Source organism: Benincasa hispida, chromosome 9 (assembly GCF_027475165.1).
Source record: "Benincasa hispida cultivar pf3 chromosome 9, pf3_genome.v1.1, whole genome shotgun sequence".
Taxonomy (NCBI): domain Eukaryota; kingdom Viridiplantae; phylum Streptophyta; class Magnoliopsida; order Cucurbitales; family Cucurbitaceae; genus Benincasa; species Benincasa hispida.
Genome location: NC_143486.1, coordinates 9,570,511 through 9,589,442, shown reverse-complemented (window position 1 = coordinate 9,589,442; position 18,932 = coordinate 9,570,511). Strand labels below are relative to the sequence as shown.

The window sequence follows — 18,932 nt, the reverse complement described above, 5'->3', positions numbered from 1 at the left end:
AGCTACTTTTTATAATTCTCAAAATTTAGCTTAGTTTTTTAAATCGTTGATGATAAGTAGATAACAAAAGAAGAAATTTGAAGGTAAAAATAGTATCCATAAACTTAATTTTAAAAAACAAAGACTAAAAACAAAATGGTTATCAAACGAGATCTTAGTTTTTTGTTTTTGTTTTGAAAATTAAGCTTATATCTACCACATTTTGTATAATGATTTACATATTTATTAAGCACAATGGTTGAATTCTTAGTCAAATTCCAAAAACAAAAACAACTTTTTGAAAACTATTTTTTTTAGTTCTCAAAATTTAACTTGGTGTTTTTTAAACCGTTGATGAAAAGTAGATAACAGGGAAGAAATTTAGAAGTGGAAGTAGTATCCATACGCTTAATTTTAAAAAACAAAAAAAATAAAAATAAAATTGTATTAAAATAGACCTATTAAACCCAACTATGAAAGTTTTGGAGATCAAACTTATAATTAAGCGGTTGCAAAAGAAAAAAAAATGAGAGAAATGAAATGGTATCTATAACTTGCATATAAAGATAAATTGAAGAGATTAATTATAATAATCTAGAGACATGGACTCTGAGAGAGTATTGATTTAATTTGGAAACAAATCAACTATTGAAGCTTCTTTATCCCAGGAAATGAAGGCAGAACAGCAATAAGAGCATCACCATATCCAACAGGCTCTGTCATGAAAATGGTGAATTGCTAAGCCATTATTCCTGTAACTTCAACGATATTAAAGGGAAAGAAAAGGTCAAAAACCGACTTACCGCCATCTTTTCGCAGTATCTTTACGACCTCTCCAGATATGTCAGACTGCAAAAGGAAATGAAGAAACAAATGTGCAAGAACAGTGAGCTAAAGCTTTATGTGATATAATAAGTTCAGTACAACCCAAACAGCAGAGGACAATGACAATAGAAGTTTAAGGTCAAGACTCGAACCTCGATAGGGATCTCGGCACCTAATTGATCAATGTAACAAAGAACTTGACCTTCTTTTACTACCTGGTTCTGTTTAGTGAATCAATGTTAGTAAAGTTTGGTGTATGATCATCATTTATTTCATCAGGGAAATAAACATGTCACAAGGTAAAAGCATATGGGAAGATCTTAATGCAAAAGACCAGAAATTGCTAAAATAATGCAGTTAAGCCTTCGCATCACATTATAAGCATCACATTGTAATTTATGAACTGTCTCGACAATTTCCCTTTTTCTTTTCTCCTTTAAGGGGGTGGGTGGATTTAACATACCTCTTTACAGGATGGGGGAGCACGCTTGCCTTTTATGGTTCGAGACCGCCTAAAAAACCCAACCTGCATTTCAAATCTCACCTTAACATCCATAACTATGGGCAAGAGAAAAAATAAACAATACGTTGGGCAAGAGAAAAAATAAAACAATACGTTGAATGCTTACTTTAGGAGATGGAAGTATTGATAGGCCTTCATCTGTAGCTTTCTCTACAAATCTGGAGATCCCTTCTGGAGAAGAAATAGGCTCTGGTTTGAATAAAGCCAATGATGTTGTTTTCACAGATCCGTTTGAATCTGATTGTATAGAACTTGTATTTTGAATAACAGAAGCTGCAGCTGGAACTGGGGGAAGAGGTAAATTTTCGCTTTTTATGCTCCTCGTCATCCGCAAGTTGAATCCACTGAGCTAATAGCACAAGGAGGAAAATATTTGAGACAAAGAACTTAGAGTAAAATGTCCTTCTCTTTCTGTAGAACAGTAGAAGGAAGAACAAAGAAAGTTCAAATTATTAAATATAGTTCAACACTTACTTTCAATTCAAATTCTGCAATCGAAGATGTCTCACATATGTTTGTGAGCAGGGTTTCCACCTGCATTCGATATAGAAAATTATGTTTCAAATTCCCAAAAGGACATGGTTAAGTTGAATAAATTCACTATTCCGTATGACAGGATCACCATGCAAATCTAAAAAGCATATAGGTTAGATGTTAGAAAGTAAGAGCTTGTTGAAAATATTCATTTTTCCATTTTCAAGCTGTTATATAAATGAGAATCCAATGCTCGATAAAGGAGAGGAGTAAAGTTACCAATATGGCTGGATCGTCTAATAGTCAAAGATGTTCCAGATACTCGATAGAAAAAGGTCCACCATACTAATCAAGTTTGTAATTGTTCAACTATCACAACTTTCCGTCCCCACCGTCACCCTTTATATTTCCTCTTCCCAACCAATAGGGAACAAGCCAAAAGCTAGAACGTACTTATGTTGAATAAACTTTTAACCCATAAAAGCCAATCTCACCTCATGCAAATTTGGGATAAGTTGGCTGACCAGACTGGAAGGCTTTATTTCTTCAGAACCTGTTTCTGATCTGGTTATGGCTGTACGTCATCAATAAGACAGAATAACAGATGCAAATTAGAGAGAAGCTAACATTCCAACAGGACTTAGGAAAGTAAGTACAGCTATAATGATGCATGTGTGTTTGCAAAATGTGGTTTGTGTTAAGTACTTTACAACCGAGGTTGACAACCTCGGGGAGATCGATTTGAGAATGCAAAAATTTAAATATATTAAAGGTGTACATGAATAACCAAACCTTAAACGTTCAACAGTAATTAGCATTTGAAAGTTGATTCAAGATGTTTTGTTGGCTTTTCCCAAGCCGTGTCCAATTCTATCCAATCATACCAGCTTACCAGTTTGTTCATATAAAATCCCTAATATAATTTTCTTTCAAAAGAAAATCCAATGTAAAACAAAGAACAAGAGAAACTATGAAATCTATATGAAGAAAAAAAATGCAAAAACTGACTTTTGACTACAATAACATTATGTTGGGTTTCATGAAGATTAAAAGATTACAAGTAACGAAGGCACATACTCCGGGTCTCGGGCGATGCACTACAACACACATACAAAGCATTTTGAGATGAATGTGATATAACCAAACTCGAATATCGATGTGGTGTCCTTCCTATCCAATTTCTTAAGCTACAAGGTGGTAAAGTAGAGACTCTTCCCCTACTAATATCCAACTTTAAGACTTTAAAATCTGCAGTTCTCAAGCTGCCTGCAATATGAGGAGGACAACAACAGCAGTTAAACTATGCCTATGGTCACAATAAATAAAATTAAGCTTCAATTATAAAGAATACCAAACTTTGTACCACTCTAATTCTTTCAAAAGTTGCAATATTATCTTTGCCCTTTCATAAACATTTCATTACTACCTAGGAATTTCTTTGAAACCTTGAATGAAAATTGTGACCGAGATTTGGATCATCACTCGTTCTGGGTCACATCACACCATTCCAAGTTTCAACTCCGAAATTTGAAAGGATTTCTACTCCCGTGATAGTTTTGACATCTTTATGAAAGTTCAAAAAAAGTACGGGTGTTTTTGCAACAAATGTCAAAGTACAAGGGAAGTTTTTAGAATTTAGCCTAAAAGTAAATGAAATAAGAATCTCAAATGAGTTCCACAACAATCTTAAAACTAAAATTGGTATGTCAAGAGGATTCATGCATTCTCATCCCCACTTCATATCATTGAAATTCAAGACTCGGGTTTAACTGGGGATAGCAGAAAAAGAGTTTGAAGTCAGACACATTCATTAAAGTCTATCACAATCCCAGCGAAAATACAACTTCAACGTAGCCTTGATTTTCAAAGCATTCCAGAAGGGTAGCTTCTTCATCCCCAAAAAAGAATTAAAACAGAACTCAACCGAGATACACATTCGCAATATCAGCTGAATTCATCAGTCACTACACCCATGCTCAAGACTAGTAAGTAAATAAATAAACAAAACAAAAGGACCCAACATAAGAAAACACTACGAAAGGCAGAGAGAAACAAACACTAACAGGACGCCATTGTAGAAGAAAGAAGCTGGAGGCAGGATGGGCAGAGGAGTTCAGAGTATGGTCCAACACTGCAAAAATATAAGATTAAAAAAAGAAAAACCTGTTGATTTCTGCTGAGACAGAACTAGAAAAAGGGCAAGAATTTTGGTGGACTGCAAAATCCCAAGATAAGAGAAGATTTTGCAAACAAAACGGGCTTTGGAATAGAAATCTGACGGAAACCCGTTTCAATTCATTTACAAAAAAAGAGAAAAAAAAACAAAGAAAAACCCCCAAAATTCGAAACGTTTTGTTTAGGTGAACAGTTGGGCCTAACAAGCGTGTCAAGCTTTTGTTCCTCTCTAACTTTAATCGCTCCCTCAAAGGTGAATATTGGAAAAATATCATTTATTTTACGTCATTTGTTTCTTTTTATAATTATGACTTTAATTAAATCAGAAATAATACTTTAATAGGTCTTTTAAATTTTTAATTTTATTTCCGATAGATCTCTTAACTTAAAAAAAATCTAATGACCCAAAAAAATGGATCAATCCAATCCTGAGATATCAACTCATTTGGTAAAAAAAAAAAAAATGAAAATTTTATGGATTGGGTTGGTTCTGGGTTCACTTAATATAACCCAAACGATCCCGAACCAACCGAAATTTATTATTAACTTTAAAATATTTTTTATTACTTATAACACAATTATTTATATATATATATTGATTTTAATTTTAATATTTTTTTAATAACTTATTGTTCAACAACTCTTAAAAGTAGTTTATTTGAATTTTCACTATATAAATTGAAATTGAGTTGTTGATCTTAATTCAATATTTAAAAATAATTAAATTAAACTTTTACATATTTACGTTTTACTCCTTTTTATAACAAAATTTTGAATAAATGATCCGATTAACCCAAACCAACCCAACTCAAATATTTCATGGTTGTGTTGGATTGGGCTCGTTTTTTAATAAGAGTTATTTGGGTTAAAGTAATCTGAATAATTGGGTAGGGTTTAAAATGTTTTTCAACCCAACCCAATTCAATCTATGAACACTCCTATATATATATATATATATATATATACACACACAAAAACTTAATACACATCAAATTGAAAGTATAAAAAATTAACACTCTCCTAAAGTTGAAGACATATTGAACACAAAATTGAGAATTTATAATCACTTAAATACTTTTTGAAAATTCAAAGATGAAATAAAAACTAATTTAAAAGTTTAATAGCTACTTATATGTAATCTTTGATTTTTTCTATATATCTCGTAATATTGTTTTTGTTAGATAAGCCTTTTTTTTAGCAAAATGTGTGACATAAAGAGAATTAAATCTCTAATTTTGAAGTTAATAAAAAATTATTATTATGTTCATTTTGATCTAAGTGGAGCATGATTATAAATAAAGCAAATCGTTGGAAAATATTAAATGGAATAGAAAGACATTTGAATTTATTTAGTAATTAAACTGTCTGTTCAAGCATTAATTCGACCTACAAACTAATTTAATATACTATTCATTCAGCTCTATTTAGAGGGGGAAATTTTTTAATATTCAATTATTTTTACCACTATACCATTAAATAGTTAAATTCAATAATATTAAATGAATCATACATCATTTTTTTTTTTTTTTTTGGAATAAAATCAAACAATCTCAATTAGTTTAAAATTAATTACCTTTCAACAAGTGGAGATAAAGTACAAATCTGTAGCATATATTTTGGTGTATATAGTAACCAATTGAGTTTTTTGTCTTGTTGGTAAGATTTTAATTTTTACCTAATAACCAATAATTTGATACCCATTTGCCCCTATAAGTAATTATAAAATTATTGCATTTGTTATAATATGATAATTGATTCAACAAAACTAATAATTTGATGGGTAAAAAAATTTTTATATAACATTTGTTCCTTTTAAATTTTATAGAATATGCAAACCATTGTTTAAAGGTGTATTTGAAATGATTTTTAAGTGTAAAATTAAGTAAAAGAAGACATTTGCATTCCAAACATGTCATTAGTTTTATAATTAATTTTTTGTTAGCATAAATAAATATCAAATCAAAGTCAAACAAGTTTTGCTTATGAAAATCTAGTTTATACATGGTTAGTGTTGAATGATATCATCTTATTTTCCAATGTTGTATTATATATATATATTCTTTTCTTTATGTGACGATTCTTCTTAATTCATTTTTGTGATGGTTAAAAAAAACAATAATTTACAGAGATGATGATAATAATAATAAGAAAAAAAGTATGGTTATGGTACTTAAATTTTGGGTCTAGTTTCTGTTTGGTCCATAAATTTTAAAATCTTACACATTTAGTTTTTAAGTTTTGATTCTTGTTTCATTTTAGTCCTTAGGTTTTAAAATATTACAATTTTATCATTGACATTCGAATTTGGCTTCAATTGGGTCATTATGTTTCAAGATTTATAATTTTAACCTCGATGATTCACTAAATATTCATTTTTTATCTTTAATGTTAATTTATGTTAATAAATTAAAAATCATTAAAAGAATTATAATTAATTAAGTTTCAATATTTTTTTATCACTTTTAAAATTTAAAATTTCAATTCATAATCGTCACATCAATGATTGAAATTTGAAAGTGAATAATTTAATAAAAAAAAATTGATGTTAAATATGTAAAATCTTGAAGTATATGGATCAAATTGAAACAAAACTCAAATCTCAAACATAAAGGTCTCGTTTGATAACTGTTTTGTTTTGTTTTTTTTTTTAAATTAAATCTATATCATTCACATTTTTTTACCATGATTTGCATATTTTTTACGTACAATAGTGAATTATAAGCCAAATACAAAAATAAAAACAACTTTTTGAAAGCTATTTTTTTTAGTTCTCAAAATTTGGCTTGTTTTTTTAAACCATGAGTGGAAAGTAGATAACAAATGAAGAAATTTAAAGGTAGAAGTAGTTCCAATAGACTTGGTTTTTAAAAATAAAAACAAAATGATTACAAACAGGGCCAAAATTACTACATTTTGAAACTTAAGGACTAAATTGAAACAACACTCAAAACTTAAAAAATAAATATGTAAGATCTTAAAACCTAGAGACCAAATAGAAATTAAACTCAAAATCTAATAAAAAAAAGTAATTTTTTCTAATAATAATAAGGTGCATTCATATTATCATGAGATTTGAATAGTTTTCAAACACGAAGAATTTAAGACTCTATTATTTTTTAATTGTCAATTTGAATATAAGTTATTTGGTCAGTAAATAATATTTTCGACCATGAGATTAAAGAATCAAATCTCATAGCTAAAAAAGTCTAAATTATTATTTATATACGTTAAATCTCTAAATTATTATTTATATACGTTAAATCTTTTAGTGTGAACAAAAATATTTTAGTGAAGAAATATATGAGTATTTGCCTTAATTTCTACTACATATTTAAATCTCAACTTGTCTAAGTCATCTTTCACAAGTTAAAGAAAATTAACTCTTTGGAGATAAAAACACTTTCATTTGTATAGAAAGAATCCAAACTCTCTTTTCTTTCGTCCAAAAATATATGTCAAAAACGAAAAACATATGATCTCCTAATTACTAAAGGTCAATTGAGATACGTTTATATCAACTCAATTCATAATTAGGTAAAAAAAAAAATAAATACTTGGTTTAAATACTATTTTGGTCCATATATTTTAAATGTTTGTTCATTTTGGTCCATACACTTTCAAAATGACCATCTTAGTCCCCATACTTTTAACTTCGGTTCATTTTGATCACTATACTTTCAAAAGGTTCGTTTTGATCCTTACACTTTCAAAAAATGATCATTTTGGTCCCTTCATTTCTTTTTTTACTTTATTTTTAAGGGATCAAAATGGCTATATTTTGAAAGTTCAAGGACCAAAATGAACACGAGTTGAAAATACAATAATCAAAGTGAATATTTTGAAAGTACATAAATCAAAATGTAATAGAGTTTAAAGTATAGGGACCAAAATGAACATTTTAAAAGTACAATGACCAAAATAAATAAAAGCTAAAAAGTATAGAGACCAAAATAGTATTTAAACCAAAGTACATCTTTAAAAAGACGACATACATTTAAAAATGGACTACCAAGCAAAAGTGAAGGGAAAGTAAAGAAAGCAATAAATTTGAACAAAACAAAAAAGGAAGAATCCCTAAAGCAATACACAACTCAATTATGGGTACAAGTTGGGAGCATAGAACAAAAATAAAATGAGAAAGGAAAGGAAATAAAGTATGTAATATCATAAAAGAGAGCTACAATTTGGATGAAATATTAGAAATTGAAATCTTTAGAACAAGTCTCTTGGAGCATTGCATCTGAAACATTCCATTCTACTTGCAAAGTTATGTACGTTGCACCCTGACCTGTAAATCCATCCTCAAAATTAATTTCTTATTATAACTTATTTTTTAATTTCATCCATATTTTCGAAAACTAAAAAGAAAAAGTAGTTTTTGTTTTTGAATTCAAATCATTGTAAGAAATGGAAGAAAATATGTTTGATTTTAAAAAACTAAAAACAAATAACGAAATGGTTACCGAATCGGGTCTTTAATTATCCATTTAAAAATGGTTCGAAGTAGAAAGAAGGGGAATATCATTGATTTTTACATATATGTAGTGAGTACGAACTCTTGCCACTAAATAATAGGTCATTGTTGTAGCATGAACTTAACATATTATAAAAATTAATTAAAATTCAGGTTGACACATGCGTACAAATTAACATTTTATATGCGCGTGAATAAACACAGTATAATTGAAAAGATGATGTTAAAATAGAGGAATTAGAGCTCCTTGAATAAAGATAAGAACAACATTTTAAAAATTCAAAATAGTTTTTGAAGTGTAAATAAAAATAAATTTTTTTACAAACATTTTTTTTCAAGTAAATCTGGACTATCCTAAGTTTTCTTTTGAAATTTCATGGCTAGCCCATGAAATAAAATATATTATCATTTATAAAAACATCTATAAAACATATACCTATAGAATAAAATTGATAAAATTTCAATGAAAAATGATATTAGAGTTACATTTTTATTATTTTTTTAAGTTACTCAAAAGTTAATTTGTGTATTAATCAAAATTAAGATCTTCCAAACTTCAATAATATTGTTATTAGTGAGTTTGGAAACAACATTAAACATTGTATCTTCTTAAAACTAATGAGTAAATTAGTATAAATTGAATAAGAATAAATGAATCAACGAGAATTTTATGTTCAATTTTAATGAAAAACAAAAATTTAAAATGAAAATTGATATAATGTGGCAAGTTTAGTGATAAAATTTTAATTTCTCCTTGTTAAATAAAATGGTAATAAAACAGACTTGAATAATTTAACCTGAACAAGATTAAAATACTAATTTAGGCCTAATGCTTAGGATTTCATTCTATTTCAAGTAGTTGTACTCATAATTGTTCAAATTTAGTCCATTAATTTTCAATAATTCTTAAATTTTAATACGCAATAAAATTTCTTTTATCAAAATTAGTTAAGTAATAATAATATTTTTCATGCAAATATGTTAAAAATTTATAACCAAAATGCCATTAGGGATAAACATTTTTTTCCCTAAAAAGTCATCAAATTAAAACAATCACTAGACTATTTTTAATATTTATTATAAATATATAAACTATGTCAAAACTAGTTTAGCTAAACGATAATTGATACCATATTTTTTCTTAGATGTTGAAGGTTTGATCCGACAAAAAAAAGGACAAAAATTATATATAAATTAATAATAATTAAAGAGTTGAAATGGGTAAGAAAATCTGACCTGGAGCAAATCCAATCACCAGACATCCAGGAAGACCCGCCACGTAAGCCATTACTACTGCCAAATCCAAAGCTTCTAGAACCACGACACGTCACATCAAAATCAAACCCTCCTCCACAGGCAGCTGCTGCTGACTCATCCTTAAACGCACCGCATTTGAAGCAGGTCGACCGGTTCGCAAAGTTGTGGGTCCCACAATTGCCTACACCGCAGTACCAATCCCCGGGCCGGACATCGGATCCCGGCGAATAAGCAACTCCGCCGTATGACGACGGAATGGCTCTTCCTCTGCCGCCAAACACCCCTAATTCAGCTCCCAATTTTAATTCCCCACACCGTTGACAGCACTCTCGCCGTTGGAAGTTCAAGTGCTGACATGATCTGCAGTTCCAATCCCCCGGCCTGTTCATTTCTCTGCTGACCACCACATTCACTATAAATTTATAATTTGCACATGTCAAATTTTTATTACTTTTTTTAAAATATAATTTTTAGCTTTATTTTTTTTTCTAATGTGTAGATCAGAGATCGACCTCTTACCTTGAGGTTATCATACACACTTTATGTTAGTTGAACTATGTTTATTTTGATTTTATTTTTTTTTATTACTTGTGTGATTAGAGTGAGCGGCTAAAAAAAGATACAATCAAGATTCGAAATATTGAAAAAATTGAGATCATGATTTTATGAAAATTATGAAATTTTATTAAAATTGTTATAATTAGTTAATGAAACTTTTATTGTGTTTTAACTAGACTATATAATTGGTAAGTTTTGATCATCATTTTATAAAGTAAGACAACATTAGATATAAATTATAAATGTCTTATAAATGTCAATGCGAGAGTAAAAAAAAATAAAAAATCTCAATTTATCTAGATTTCGTCGAAGTGAGGGAAAAACAGAATAAAAAAATTCGAGAAATATCGAAATTTCCTCAAAATGGAGGGTAAAATGAAATTTTCCCACCGAAATTTCAATGGAAAATTTCTATTATAAATAAAATAGAGATGCATCAAAATAGTGCTCGTTTGAACCTTTAAAATTTAAAACTAAATCATACAAATTTTTATACATACATCTTAAAAAGCTTTCTCACTAAAATCATTATGAAGTAGTATAGGTACAATTGAATTGATTGTAATTCATAGTCTTTTAAGTTATTGATAATTTAATAATATATAAAATTTCTTGGATGGAAAGATCATGGACACAAAAATAAAATCACAAATAATGTAAAATAGTACCTTTCTTTATAGCCAAAGTGTGTAAGAAATAATATGGAAGAGAAAGAGAATTGGTTGATAGAAGAGGCAAATGAGAGGAGTTGTTTTTATAGCCAAAAAGGGAAGAGATATAATAAAAACAAAGTGTTTTGTGTACTTTTTTTTTTAAAAAAAATATTATATTGGTTTGGTTGTTGTTTCTTTGTCTTTCAAGAAATGATGTTGATAAATGAGAATGGAAAAAGAAATTAAAGCAAGGAAAAAAGGAGAAAAAAAGAAGGCAATAATTCAAACTATGGGCGCTTCAAAAGAGATATGAGATATAAATCTCGAATTTTGAACGCAAAAATGTTGCTTTATTGATTTGTGTTTGCATGCATGCAATGAAAAACCCTTTTGAAAAATCATTGTAATTAGTTGTTTGTGGAAAATTACCAAAGCTTATTATTTAATGCCATTGACAGATTATCTTTTAATTTCATTGTCGGTGTGGAACGATATTTGAATGAATATTTTCGTATATTGATTTGAGATTTACATAGCAAATTTATACTAAAAAATGATTAACTGATTCCTTAATCTATAGCTTAAATATATGCATAATATATAAATTAAGACATAAATATGACAACAGGCTGCATTTATTCCTTTATACTTTATGCTAAATTATATTTAATCTTATTCTAATTTATCATTAATATATTTTGATCCATTTACTACATTTGAATAAGGAAAATTGCAATGAGTGACAATTTAAGAATAGTGTTTTACAACCATGTCTTCTACCGTTCAGATTTTGCAAATATATCGCATTTCAATTTCTCTCATTCTCTCTAAAATCTTCATGCATAGACCGCATCTCTCTCACTCTCACATTCATGTGAGTGACAATTTAAGAATAATGTTTTACAACCATGTCTTCTACCGTTCAGATTTTGCAAATATATCGCATTTCAATTTCTCTCATTCTCTCTAAAATCTTCATGCATAGACCACATCTCTCTCACTCTCACATTCATGTGAGTGACAATTTAAGAATAGTGTTTTACAACCATGTCTTCTACCGTTCAGATTTTGCAAATATATCGCATTTCAATTTCTCTCATTCTCTCCAAAATCTTCATGCATAGACCGCATCTCTCTCACTCTCTAGTACCGCTAATCTCTCTTTAAAATGGATTGCTACCTTCCATTGTCGTACCACCGCTTATCCGTCGATCATCAGCCACATTGCTCGCCGATCACTGGTTACTGTTGTCAGTAAGCTCCCTTTGCGAGTTTCTCTCCCCTCCCTGTGTGCGGCCCCTCACATTTTCAACTTAAGATGATACATAAAGGAGCCCTGATTAAATGAAAATCCATCTAATTACAAAATTGTCATAAGCCTTTATTTACTAAAACGACCTTAAATTTAGAACAATTAAATTATTAGTCATTTTCAACCATATATCAATAGTATATCAAATGTATCAAGTGGTTATCAATAATGCATCAAGTGTATATCAGCAGTGTATCAAAGGCATATTAGTAATGTATCAAGTATATATTAGTAGTATATCAAATGTATATCAGTAGTTTATCAAGTATATCAAGTGTATCGAAGGTATATTAGTAGTAGTAGGAAGGTAAAACATGTGATAGGCTTGTTCTTTTTTCATTTTTGTAAAGGTAATAAATCTAGACTACACGCCTAATTTTTTAAATGTATTTTACCAAATAAGCAAGTGTATGACCATTATGGCAATCCTAGAGATGGGTGAATAGGGTTTAATAAAACTAATTAAAACTTTTTCTCTATTGTGGGCCCAATTAAGCAAATCAATATACTTTTGGCTGTCAAATAATTTAAACAATAATTTCATACAAAATAATTCAATTTAAAGAAGTTAAGAAATTAAAATTAACACTTTAAGTACCCTCTATAATTTTAATAATAAGATTAGTACAATAAGTGTGCAAAGATAAATTCAACCAACTTAAATAGACAAATGTGAGCAATTAATCTCAATGACAAACTATGGCAACTAATTTCATGCAAATAAAAAAAATAACAAATTAATTGCAAAATTAAAGTAGGAGAGGAATAGAGAAATTAACACCAGAAAGTTTATAGTGGTTCGACAAAAGCCTATATCCACTTCCCAATCTCTTCTTGGATATGTCACTACGAACTTGACTCTTTCCACGGCTTAGAGTCGAACCGCTACAATGTTCTTTTTTCGGGTGCAAGAACAAACTCGATTCTTTCCATGATTGAGAATCAAATCGTTACAATACTCTTGTTATGGGTTCAAGAGTAACTTTTTACACTAGATTTAGAAATGAAGAACAATACGAGAAAAATTCTCTAAAAGAGTGGATTTACAAATTGTAGCACTCGGCAAATTAATCCTCACAATACAATAAATCTCTCAAGAATAAGATGAAAAGAAAATATGAGAGCTCTGAAAGAATAACAATGGTGGCTTTGAGGATTGTAAATGTTGGGTTTTATATCATAAAACTCATGGTTTATAAACAATAAGCTTATTCTGAAATTCTATAATGTTATTATTGAAGTTTGATTCAATAAAGTTGTTATTGAATATATGAATTGTTTATTTTTTTTTTAGAAATAAATCCAATAAACTAAAAGATCTATGACTATTAACTGAGTACTTGAACTATATGTGGAGACATAAGAGTGGATCAAGTTCGAGTAAATAGTCAAAATGATCTATAGTATACGAATAAGGTTGGGTACCTTATTCTGGTAATACTAAAGGATGCAGCTCACTCTGTAGTTGTTACAATTTGTTGTAAAGTACTACAAACGAAGTGATCCTGATTCGTCCATGTGGTGACATGAGGAGTGAGAGCGTATTGTGCAATGAGTTTGCATAAGATCGGACCAAGAAATAAGTCATCCTTACTTTATAACACTGTTTATTGTTTAAAGACTAACTATATCACAACGATGACCTAGGTAACTTAACCTTAATCCTGAACTAACTATGAACTCCTGCTTATTTAAGATTATCCTTTGATTTGCATAGGTGATAGTTGGCTCAATAAAACCGGCTCAATAAGCCTCCCATTTCAGGGGTAAGACCAGGTAGATAGCTGAGCACATAGGGTGCAAGATGGAATTCACTCCTACCTGTTTTCAGAGATAGTAGAGAGCTTGTTCCCTTAAGTGCTGACTCCGGGTCTTGAACAAGGGGCCCCACCTTTTCATTGGCCCGAGAGGGACTCGGTTTGATGATCAAATCACAAACTAATTGTTCATTAGAGGATCAGTGGGACTTAAAGAACAAGAGGTAATCTTGGGGATAAAACAACCTTTTGACCCAACCGTTATTACGAACAACCCGTGAAGGGCTAGCTTACTAATTATGGTTATATCGAGTGGACACAATATATCTACAGTGAAAGGAGTGCAATTACTGGGTTTTAGTGGATTGACCCGGTAGTTAACGAATGGGGGTTAATTCGATATAAAGAGTTTAGTCAATTAATCTCGGATCGTTGGAGCCCATGATCTGTAGATCCATTAGGTCCCCTACTAGCTCACAAACAGAATAAACCTTAAAATAATGTGATAAATTATTTTGAATCGTTCAAATTCAAATTATGGGAATTAGTAATTATATGTGATATAATTACATGTTTAATTTTGGAATTAAACGGAATTGGAGAATCGATTAATGTTTAAATATGATTTAAATATTAATTTTATGAATAGGGATTCATGGTAATGGAATTGGTGACAAATTAATTTGATATTTGATATTAAATTAATAGAATTAATTAAATTATTTAATTATTATTTTTATTAGAAAAATTGATTATTGAATTAATTTTTGTAAAATTAATAAAATTTCAATTTTAATTAAAGAATTAAAAATTGAAAAAAGTTTTAATAAAAAAGGAAAATTGAAAAATGAGAAAATCCCAATGTCAATAAATAAAAGTGGATTTGTTATCGAATTGCATATGACATCTAATTTTAGGTGATTTAAATTGCGTTGGAACCGTTGTTCCAAGCTCAACGCAATGGACACTTCAAAACACTCAAATTGTCAATAAATAAAAGTGAATTTGTTATCATCAAAACATTAATTAATTAAACTTGATTAATTTGAGATTAAGGGTCAAAAAGCCAACAACAAGAAACCCTTTTGTTTTTTTTGGAATTTAGAATGCTAAAACAAAGTACATATATATTTATTTTTAAAACTAGAAGATAAAAGGTTAGATTAAAAAATATTTGGTTAAAACCCAATCATTTAGACATATTTGATAATTGTTTTGTTTTTTTTTTTTTTTTTTTTGTTTTGAAAAGTTAAGCTTGTTTCTCTAAATATTTTTTATGGGTAAGTTTTTCACTTTTCTTAAAAAGTGGATTGTTATATATATTGCAAAGTAATAAGTCAGAGCCAAAGACCTAATTTTTAAAATTTATTTGGTCAAAACTGCCAGAAGTCTTTTTAACAAATCATAATTTACATCAATTTTAAAATACTACGAAATAAAATTTAGAATGATAACAAAGTACATATATTTTTGTTTTTAAAACAAGGAGATAAAAAAGTTAAAAAAATATTTGGCAATTTGGATGTATTTGATAATTCTTTTGGGTTTTTTTTTTTTTTTTTTTTTTTTTTTTTTGGGGAAGTTAAGCTTATTTCCTCAAATATTTGTTATGGATAAGTTTTTTTTCACGTTTCTTAAAAAAAAAAAAAAAAAAAAATCTGAATTCTAAGTTAAATTTCGAGAAGTAATCAAATTTTTAATTATCTTTTTTCAAATTTTAAAATTTGGCTAGGTTTTGAAAAACAAATAATAAATTAAAGCAAAAAAGAACTACATATAAAAAATCAAAGATTTATCAAATTACAGGATTTGTAAAACACATTTGTTTAAACAAGTCCTAAAGGCAACCTCTTCCTTCATATACAAAGCCTTTTATTTTTGAGTGAAAATAGAAAGTAAAAGTTATGTTAATTTATGTCAAAATGGGAATTTTTTTTATACACCTCTCAAATCTCCTCTTTTCCCTTCTCCCATAATTTCAAATATGTTTTAAATTCTAAACTTCATTCTTTGCTTCATTCTTTTTATTGTCAAATCTTTCAATATATACCATTATATTTCTAAACAAAATTCATATCTTAAGCTAAAATATATAATATATGAACCCATTAAAGTATAGAAAGTTAACCAACATAAATAGCTAGACAACATAAATAGCTAGTATCTTTTTAAGGTTAAATTATACCTTATACCTCGATATTTTTTTAATACCTTATACCTCAATATTTTTTTAAAATAAATATTCTTATTCTTTCTAATATATCTCCCTCCTTAAAAACATTTTGGATAAAAGTAATTAAAAGTGAAATTTAACACAGCTCTCAAATGTCCTCTTTCACCTCTCATCCTTTCACATCATATTTCTATTGCTAATATAAATTCATTATTTCCTTCTTTACTTTTCATTTTTCATCATCGAATCATCTTTCAATGTATCGTTATATCTTTAAACATATTCACATTTAAGTTACCCTCATATATGTTGCCATATTTTTGTCTTAATTCGTGTAATATCTATATATTTTGGCTATAGATTAAGAGATTATTTAATCATCCTTTTGTATAAATTCTCTATATCAATCTCAAACCAATATATAAAAAATATTCATTCAAATATCCTACATATAGTATAAGAGTCATACATTTAGGTTTTAGCCTCTACTTTCCACTTGTTGTCTTCATCGACCAATTTTGCCATCGACCAAGTTTGTTGTTGACCTTTAGACCGTCAGATCTGAAGGAAATCGAAAACACGATTTCTGTGAGCATTAGAAGCAAGACAATTCCAAATTACAATCATGAATCAACAAATTATTTACAGTCAACTTGAAAACAAACGGTTATACAAAAAATTCTAGAAATTATAGTATGAACAACAAATGCACAAAAAGAACTCTACGCACATATGCAGAAACGTCTCCACGCTCTGATGCACGACTCTGATCGAACAACCGCAACCACGAGCGCTCGATCTACACGACCACAAAACCGCATGAACACAGCACGAACAGTTCGCGCTCGCCCTCAACGATCTCCTCAGTCACGATCTCCTCCGTAACAGCAAACGGCCTCCAGAAAACCTCGACGGTGTCGAGTTGAGTCTGACGCCACCAACAAGGCGACCTTGGTATTCTCGGTGTGAGAATCCAGAAGGTGGGCTCTATTCGAACATGGTATGAGGCAGATGAACGGAGGAAACAACGATCACGTACACGACTGGGCAAGTGGGAGAAGTCGAAGACCTATTGTATAAGTCGGTGCCCAATCGTTTAGATAAAACTATGCGATTGTTTAGCTCAATCGATTCTACACGATTGTTTACCTTAGGCCAGTGATTGTATAGCAAAGCTATGCGATCGTTTAGTAAACACTGCACGATCGTTTAGCTAGCACCTGCACGATCGTTTAGCTCGCCTAGCCGTCGTTTAGTAGATCTGTATTTACTTGACGACTTCCATGAGTTTCTTTTCACCGGAGAGAAAACTCAAATTTTTTTCAATGTTTTGTAAAAACCAAAAACGTTTTTTCAAAATAGGAAACCACTTTCCTTTTAAACTTAGGGGTTACCATGATCCAATAACCACCCACTACTTTGGTTATTTAAAAGAAAAGGTATTAATTATCTAATAATTAATATTATTATAAATATAAATGATATCCAACTTATCATACTATATTTATAACCTATAGTTTTGATATTTCATCTCATAAAACATATAAACCATAGTTCTTTTTCTATTCCATGGTACTTAATGTAAATCTCATTTACATCAATCCTCCACTAGATGTATTTTATACATCATACCGATTATATCATATATAATCAAAATACCTCTTGTCAATTTGAACATTTCAAATTAACACCAAGAACTTGATCCTTAACAGAATCTAAGCTACCAAGGGGACCTCATGGACCTGTAGATGCGAAGCTCCAACGGTACGTAAATAACTGACTAAACTCTTTAGTCACGGGATCCACCATCCGTTAACTGCCAGACACTCCACTAAAGACCGACAATTGAACTCTCTTCACTACAGATATATTATGTGTCCATCTTAACCAATAAGTAGTGGACAACCCTTCACAGATCACTCGTAAGTACAGCTGAGCCAATAACCGTTATGCCCTTGTAGTTACATTTGTCTCCTTAAGTACCACTGATCCCTCTAATGAACATAAATCATAGTCATACTATGACTGAGTCTTCTCTTCCAAAGAGAAGCTGTGGCCACTATGTTCAAGCCCTAGAATCAGTCCTTAAGGGAGCAATTTCTCTACTTATCCCTACTTCAGGAAAGGAGTGAATTCCATATTGTGGATTGAGTTCCCAGCTCCCAGATCAGACAAGTCCCCAAAAAGGTAGGCATGTTGAGCTGACAATCTAGCCACTCTTACCCATACTAATCAAAAGACTGCCCTCAAAGGTATGAGTTCACAAAACACTCAGGATAAGATTGTGTCACCTATGGTCGTTTAGGTGAGATGCAAGTCTCTAGTATCAACGACGTTATATACAAAGTCTAGTCATCTCGTGGTTCAGGTCTTATACAAACTCTTTGTATAGAACACCTCTACTCCACGTCTCCACATGAATGGTCAGGATCTACCATCTGTAGTAGTTTACAACACTTGCAAACCTCTACAAAGCGGGCTGTATCCATAGTTTCACCAGGATCAGGTATCCCACTTTCATCCTTATACTACAAACCAATTTAGGTTATCACTTAAGGCATGATTCACTTGTATATCACATATATATGCTTAAGTTCACATAAGATAATCAAGAAGCTTTGTTTATTGGATATGAGTAAATGCCAAAATTAAATAACACTTATTTTATTCATTGAACAATGTGTATCTTTACAAAATAATGAGACTCCGGGAGAATTAGGACACTAATCCCAACAATCTCCCACTTGTCCTAACGACTTGGGAGACTAATGT

At 29.8% G+C, this 18,932-nt stretch overlaps 2 protein-coding genes across 3 annotated transcripts; both read right to left on the bottom strand.

Annotated features, from left to right (window-relative positions):
- Positions 1-506: 506 nt before the first annotated feature.
- Positions 507-4,249, bottom strand: LOC120085140 (Single hybrid motif superfamily protein). Its single transcript, XM_039041016.2, has 9 exons — positions 3,865-4,249; positions 2,879-3,067; positions 2,296-2,375; positions 1,802-1,861; positions 1,434-1,676; positions 1,268-1,330; positions 957-1,025; positions 783-828; positions 507-695 (listed from the first exon to the last, which is right to left on the bottom strand). The coding sequence occupies exons 1-9, from the start codon at positions 3,872-3,874 to the stop codon at positions 625-627; spliced, it is 831 nt and encodes a 276-aa protein (XP_038896944.1). The 5' UTR covers positions 3,875-4,249; the 3' UTR covers positions 507-624.
- Positions 4,250-7,995: 3,746 nt separating this feature from the next.
- Positions 7,996-11,066, bottom strand: LOC120086594 (RNA-binding protein csdA-like). Of its 2 annotated transcripts, none has more exons than XM_039043324.2 (3): positions 10,934-11,066; positions 9,687-10,100; positions 7,996-8,264 (listed from the first exon to the last, which is right to left on the bottom strand). In XM_039043324.2, the coding sequence occupies exons 2-3, from the start codon at positions 10,094-10,096 to the stop codon at positions 8,189-8,191; spliced, it is 486 nt and encodes a 161-aa protein (XP_038899252.1). In that variant the 5' UTR covers positions 10,097-10,100; positions 10,934-11,066; the 3' UTR covers positions 7,996-8,188. The 2 variants fall into 2 exon arrangements, with proteins under 2 accessions (XP_038899252.1, XP_038899251.1); XM_039043323.2 differs by having other exon boundaries at positions 9,687-10,119; positions 10,934-11,045.
- Between the last annotated feature and the right edge of the window lie 7,866 nt (positions 11,067-18,932).

Coding starts and splice junctions, on each gene's coding strand:
- LOC120086594 (XM_039043324.2), bottom strand. CDS start 10,096: ATGAACAGGCCGGGGGATTGGAACTGCAGATCATGTCAGCACTTGAAC. Junction 8,265..9,686: donor GGTGATTGGATTTGCTCCAG/GTCAGATTTTCT, acceptor ATGGATTTACAG/GTCAGGGTGCAACGTACATA.
- LOC120085140 (XM_039041016.2), bottom strand. Junction 1,862..2,295: donor TTATCCCAAATTTGCATGAG/GTGAGATTGGCT, acceptor TATCGAATGCAG/GTGGAAACCCTGCTCACAAA. Junction 1,677..1,801: donor TTGCAGAATTTGAATTGAAA/GTAAGTGTTGAA, acceptor TTGTGCTATTAG/CTCAGTGGATTCAACTTGCG.